Source organism: Echinops telfairi, unplaced genomic scaffold, assembly GCF_000313985.2.
Source record: "Echinops telfairi isolate 266 unplaced genomic scaffold, ASM31398v2 ScPeMD7_7457;HRSCAF=8495, whole genome shotgun sequence".
Taxonomy (NCBI): Eukaryota; Metazoa; Chordata; class Mammalia; order Afrosoricida; family Tenrecidae; genus Echinops; species Echinops telfairi.
In genome coordinates this window covers 42,982,730-42,989,497 of record NW_022111357.1, presented here as the reverse complement: position 1 = coordinate 42,989,497, position 6,768 = coordinate 42,982,730, and the positions used below count along the sequence as shown (strand labels likewise).

At 59.6% G+C, this 6,768-nt stretch overlaps 1 protein-coding gene across 1 annotated transcript in view; it reads right to left on the bottom strand.

Moving 5' to 3' along the window:
• PANK4 (pantothenate kinase 4 (inactive)) overlaps window positions 1-6,768 on the bottom strand; it is a 20,161-nt gene that overhangs the window by 4,602 nt on the left and 8,791 nt on the right. Inside the window, exons 7-12 of the mRNA XM_004705476.4 lie at window positions 4,855-5,036; window positions 4,055-4,136; window positions 3,242-3,342; window positions 1,487-1,642; window positions 514-626; window positions 6-93 (exon numbers count right to left, since the gene is read on the bottom strand). Of these exons, the coding sequence (XP_004705533.1) occupies window positions 6-93; window positions 514-626; window positions 1,487-1,642; window positions 3,242-3,342; window positions 4,055-4,136; window positions 4,855-5,036 (722 nt within the window). The remainder of the gene's footprint in view (window positions 1-5; window positions 94-513; window positions 627-1,486; window positions 1,643-3,241; window positions 3,343-4,054; window positions 4,137-4,854; window positions 5,037-6,768) is intronic.

The window sequence follows — 6,768 nt, the reverse complement described above, 5'->3', positions numbered from 1 at the left end:
CTCACTTTTGAGTAGGGGTCGGGGAAGCTGAACTCATTCAGACAGTGTTCCCGCGTGTCCAGCAGGCTGCGCACGGTCAGGGTCCCGTAGGCGCTGTGGAGGACACACCAGAGAACACAAGTGGCTGTACCAGGGCTGCATGCGCCCAGGACATCAGCGGGCACGGACGCCTGTGGCCTGAAAACCAGGACAGCCTGCCCTCTGCCCACCCCTCACCACTCGGTGCCTGAACTGGGAGGGCAGAGGGTGGCCACAGCTTCAGGCAGCCACGGAGTGTCCCTGGCAGAACCTAGCAGTGGGTGTGGGTGCGTGAGCCAGCAGATCACCTTCAGGGACACATTCTTGGCAGAGCCTGGCTCCTGGATGCCCCTCCCCCTCCCAACATAGGCCTAGAGTTCTAGGCCAGCAGCAGACTTGACCATGGGGACAGCAGTCACTGAGGGTCACTGTGCAGCGCACAGCTCGGGAAGATTGGGTGCCTCTGGCCCTGACCCAGCAGGTAGGGTGACTCACAAGGGCTGGTGGCGCAGAGTCTGAAGCTTGTTCCAGTACTTCTGCCGGAACTTCTCAGCCCTCTCGGCAGCGTCGATGGAATCCGGCTGGCTGGCCACGGCCCGTTTCACCACCTGGCAAGGGCACCGGTCAGTGGGGGCCCAGCCAGCACCTGGCAGGGAACAGCAGGGACCTCTCCAAGAGGGGTGGACACATTATAGGGCCATGAATGGGGGTGGGAGTGGGGAGGTCAGTAGCCCAGCACGGACCGAGGGCATGAGCCCATCTATCCAGCTCCACAGGGGACTTCTCCGCCTCGGGGCCTCGGGCCGGAAGAGGAGGACAGAGAGCAGATCACTCTTCTTCCCGAGAGCAGTGAGACCCAGAGCCTCTGCAGCCGGCTGAGGAGGACTGGCTCTGGCCAGCTGAATCCAGCACCCCCAGGGCTCAGGAAAGGTCAGCACTGCCCAGGATGCAGACTGGGGAGAAGCCAAGGGCTCTGGGAAGGAACAGGTACCCGTCACAGGATCTGGCAGCCCACAGGTGGCCCTAAGTTCAGGAAGCGGCCCCGAAGGTACCCACGGACCTGGCCCCAACCTCACAAGAGCAAGCAGAGGCCGGGCCAGACTGCGCGGGCCATGCCCGTTGGGGTGGAGGGGGCCTGGGCCCAACAGCCCCCAGTGTTGAAAGCTGCCGGATGACCGACGCTTGGGGAGAAGTGTCCTACGTGAGCAGCCTGAGTGTTGACGAGACGTGAGCCTGAGGGCCACGGACTGCCCTGCTGACTCAGAGGCCCCTGAAGCCACATGTCCCTGAGAAACGTAAGCCAGGCCGTAAACACACACCACCGCAGGGCATGCAGGGAGCGCAGCATGATGACGGAGGTGGCCAGCTGTCTTGGGGGGGACATGCCGGGGGTTGGGGGCTGGTGTGTGGACAGCATTTTCCCCACACACTTTTCGCCGGGATCTAGCCCTCCAACCAAGGCCCTCACCCCATCGAGCGCCTCCTCGAAGCAGTCGAGCCAGTACTTGCGCGCCTGGGGGTCCTGGGTCAGGTCCACTGTGTCGGGGACGTAGGAGGATGGGTCCAGGAGGAGGGGCAGATCCACCAGCGGCCGGGCCAGTCGGTCCATCTCCAGCAGGTCGAACTAGCACAGAGAGGGGACCAAGAGGGTGGTGACATGTCTCCACCAGCGCTGCATGCTCTTCTCTTCTCCTCCGCCACGGTGGCACATGCACAGCGCCCGTGACGCTGCCCAAGCTGTGCGGCCATCACCTTCACCTGTTCCCACAGCTGCCTCGCTGCAGCAATGACTCCCGGGGCCATTGCCCCGGCTCCCGGGAAGCAGCCCCCTGCATTCGCCTGTTCTAAGCATTTCAAAGCAGCTCTGGTCGGCAGATCAAAACCACCAGGCACTCTGAGAGAGAAAGACGAGGTTTTCTACTCCCATGAGGCATTGCATTTAGTCTCGGAAATGCAGGGGCAGGTGGACCCTGCCCTGTAGACTCGAGGTAAGTCAGCATGGACTCTGGGGCTGTGAGTTTCAGTCTCTGAACCCTTGTGAGAAGGGGCGAGGTCAAACGGAAGCTCTGCCCAGTGAGCAGACAGCACTTTTCTCTACCTCCCTAGGGTACAATATGACCCCCATCACCCACAGGCCCCTCTGGGACATCTCCTCCCTTCAAGCTCATTCTGCCCCTTTCTCTACACCTGTGGCTTCCTCCTCTCGGGCAGTGCCCAGGCCAAACACCCAGGACTGGTCATTCACCAGCACAGGCAGGGCCGCTCCAGCCCCCTTCTCCTACACCACCATCACCACTGCTCACTGCCAGACCACCTCCCAGTGGCCTCCAGTCCCCACCACAGCTGAGACCCCAGACCTTCCACTTCCACCGTCTTCCCACTGAGGCCTGTGAGCCTGTGGTCCAGGAGCTGCTCCTGCTGACTGCTCCCATCCCAGCTTGGGCAGTGAGCCCTGGCCCGGCACACATCTTGGGGGGGTCCCTGCCCTCAGGCTCCCTTCTCCTGGCCCCACCTCTATCGGTTCTCCCAACCTGCCCTCTGGACTCCCTCGGCTCCTGCATGCTGTCAGCCCGGACATTCACTCTTCTGACCCCAGCACAAACCAGCCACCCTTGGAGTCATCAACACAACACAGGGCTAGGCTGCCCCGGCGCCAATGTCACCCGCCCCTACCCTCCCAAAAGCCCAGCCTTGAGTACCAAGATGTGCACATGGCACCTTGACCCTGGGTGCCCAAGAGCAGAGCACCCCAACTCCCCAGTGGGCTGCCACTCGCCAGCACTCAGCTCGGCCCCACAGCTGGTGTGGGCTGGGGCATGAGCTCCTTAGGGGGCGGCCTGACTTCCGGAGGGTCCAGGCCCACGGCAGAAGCTTCCTGGGGGCCAGCGCTGCATGCTGCTGCCTCTGGTGAACAGGGCGCAGAAGCCCTGGCTCGGATGCCTGGGATGTCTTTAGACCCTGGCTCAGTGCTCCCGAGTCACCCAGCTTGGGGGGCCCCAGGCCTCCCTGCGCTTCTGCTTCTCTGGACCTGCGGGGGGCTGCATTGAGGGGCTCCAGGTTCTGCAGAACCCAAGAGTCGGTGTGCACGGGCTGGGGTCTTACCCTTCCCTCAGACTGACACTGCCCCCCTGGACTCGACTTTCTAAGAGCACCATTAGCCTGGCTGTAGTGGTGTGGGGCTTCTCTCAGGAGCAGGTGGGAGGCACCCGGGGCCCTTACTCACGGTCCCACTGCGCGCCCGCTGCGCCGGGCAGAGCTCCGGGGATGAGCTCATCAGGCCAGAGCTGCCCGCATAGTTCTCACCCCAGCTGTACTGGTTGGGATCTGGCCAAGAGAGAAACCAAGTCAACATCAGCTTGGGCAATACCACAGGGCCGTCAGAACCCACCACGGACCCCAGGACAGCCCTCCCCGCCACCAAGATCCCCGCTGGCCAGCGGAGGCTGGGCTTTCTCACTGGGCATATGATTCTGTCTGCTGTCGTCTATGCCTAATTTTCCTGCTCCACCCAACTCCTCAGGAAGCCACAGGCCTCTCTGGGCTTCTCAGGACAGAGCTCCTTGGGTGGCTTCCAGGAGGATGTGGGGTCTGGCAGGCTGCAGGGGCACCCAGGCAGGTGGTCCCGCACACCGCCCTGCAGCCCCTCAGGCATCGCGGAACCAGGGAGAGGGCGCAGAGCTGAGCCCAAGAAAGGAGCTGGGCGGCCCCTGAGGTGGAGCACTTGGGTTGGGGGCTGTTTACAGAAACATGCCAGATCACAGACAGGGCTCAAGGGTCCCTCCACTGCAGCCAGCAACAGCGGGCCAGTGGAGGAGGGTGTGTGTGCACGTGTCCCATGAGACAGGGGAGATAAATGCAGGTATTTCCGTATCTCAGTGTTAAAAGTATCCGTCGTCGCCACTTCCTGGGGCCTTGGTCTCTCGCCCACCCCCACAAATCCCCACGGTCCCCAGTAGAGGACAGGGCTTTGGAGGGTGCTGCGCACAGGGGATGGCAGAGGCTGCTTACAGGGGTGCGGCCGAGGCCCGCTACTCACTGTCTTGCTCGGCTCCTCTCAGGAATGCGCCGATGGCCCCCAGGTAGCCCTCGTGTCTCAGAAACAACGCCTGCACTTCTCCCTGCCAGGGCCCACAATACACATGTAGCCGGCCATCAGCCACAGGCTGGCCAGCCTCACACGGCGGGTGTGCGTGTGGGCTCGGGGGTGAAGGGCATTGACAGGCAGAGGGGAGCAAGCAGCTCAGAGAAACCGGAGGCCGAGCGCTTTTCAGGAGGCAATACTGCTTCCAGGGAGCGACTAGTAGCAGTGCCATCTGTCTAGTGTGTCCACGGGTTTCCCTCGAGTGGGGGCATCTGTACAAGACACAGCACCGTCCACACCGCGCTGCACCCCCTCACACCGTGTGCACACACACCACTTGGGTCTGCCCATCGACACACACCATTCTACAGCCAGTCATGCTCCTGTTGACGTCCCACCATTCTGACGCACGTCACCCGTTGTGCACCCACGTCATTCTGACCCTTGCCCCGACCTGCAGGTGCACCTTGTTGCTGGTGGACACCCCACCAGAACCCATTCTGCCTACTGACCCAGAGGGCTGCAGGCTGGCTAGGAAGCTTATCAACAAGCCTCACAAGCTGGATCAGCCCGAGGCTGTGGCCTGAGGGGACCAGGACACCCGGAAAGGTGGGAGGCCGGGCAGCACCCCAGGAAAGGCAGACAGATGGGACTGGCAGGCAAGGTGGGTGTAGGCTTCTCCCCTGGCAACCTGGACCACTGCCCAGTGTACCACAGCTCCGGGGCCCGCCAGGGAGAGGAGCCCGTCTCGCTACCTTGGAGAAGAAGTTGATGCTGTAGGTGATGGTGCGCATGGTCACGGGGTGGCCCCGGATGAAGAACCCGCCGAAGTAGACTCTGTCCAGGTGGTGGAGCTTGGCGTAGAGGCAGGCGAGCTGCCCGATGTCGTTGCTGATCATGTGCAGCAGGCTCTTGGCCATGTCCTCTTTGGAGAACTCTGGAAAAGCGGAAAGAGAATGTGAGCCGGCAGCCACGGCAGCAGTGGGTGTGCGGCCGCCGGAGAGGCAGGAGTGGGGGACTGGGGAGCGGGAGTGAGAGGAAATGAAGGGGCGGAGAGAGAGGAGGAGTGAATGAGAGGGAAAACGGAAACCAGACTGGGGGGAAACCTCTGAATCCATTGTCCGAAAGTAATCCTGAAATCTTGAACCAAAACTACCTGTGAAGCCATCGTCACGCTAAACAACCATCTACCAAACCAAATTCACTGCATGGACTCACAGCGACCCTACAGGATAGGGTGGAAGTGCCCCTGTGGGTTTCCGAAAGTGTCCCTCGATGGGAATCGAAAGCCCTGTCTTTCTCTCAGAGTGGCTTGTGGTTTTGAACTGCTGACTCTGACTAGCAGCAGGCCAGGGCGTAACCACTCTGCCACTTGGGCTCCTCACGCGACTGTTTAGCTCCAGCAGCATGTTCAATCTGGGGGTGGAGGGAATGCGGGGGAGGGAGCAGGGAGCAAACAACACCATAGACAGGGGAACAACCGGGAGGACGTCGATCTCCTGGGGTGCTGGAGAAACAGCAACCTCACGGAGAGGAATTACTAAGAGGCAGAGATGGGCGAGCGTGATGGTGGTGCAGGAGGAAGGGAAAAGGAAACAGGAAAGGTCTAGGAAGAAAAGCTATGGATAGAGGTATAAACATAGGTGTGCACATAGGTAAATACATTAATTCATAAAAATAGAGGTATTGGCACAGGTACATATGTTTACGTGGCAATACAGTGAGGAAGTGGACGGACTTTGGGCCTCTGCTCAAGCCCTCCCTCAATGCAAGACCACTTTGTTCTAACAACCTGGCATTCTGTGATGCTCACCCTCACAGCATGGTCGCTGAAGACAAAATGGGTGCATAAGCAAATGTGATAGCAGATGGTGCCCGGCTATCAAGAGATACAGCGTCTGGGGTCTTAAAGGCTAGAAGTTAAACAAGCAGCCATCTAGCAGAGAAGCAACAAGCCCACACAGAAGAAGCACATCAGCCTGTGCGATCATGAGGTGTTGACAGAATCAGGTAACAGGCACCAGAAGACCCCAAACAACAACAAAAAAACATATTGTTGAGAACCAGGGTAGTTGGAGCAGAGACCCCAAATCCATCTGTAGACAATGAATACCCCCTCACAGAAGGGTCACAAGGAAGGGATGAGTTACCCCGGGTGCAGAATAGCACCAATGAAACACACAATAATCCTCTAGTTCTTTGAGGCTCCCTCACCCCCCACTATCATGACCCTAGTCTGCCTATCAGTTCTGGCTAGACAGGAGGAGCATGTACCCTGGTACAGATAAGAGCTCACGACACACGGAATCCAGGTCAGATAAAACTCTCAGGAACAGAAACGGGAGTAGAGATACCAGGAGGGTAGGGAGAAGATGGGGGGAGGAGGGAAGGAAGGGGGAACCAATCGCAATGATCGATGCATAATCCCCACCCTCCAGGGGGATGAACAACAGAAACGTGGGTGAAGGGAGGCAGTGGTTGGTCTAAGAGATGAAAACAATAATAATTTATAATTTATCAAGGGGTCACGAGGGTGAGAGGGGAAAAAGAGGAGCTGTTTAGGAAATAATGATGGCAGGGGGTAGGGGGTGGGACGTGGGGACGCGGGGTGGAGATCCAAAGCCCATCTGTAGACAATTGGACATCCCTTTACAGAAGGATCACAAGGA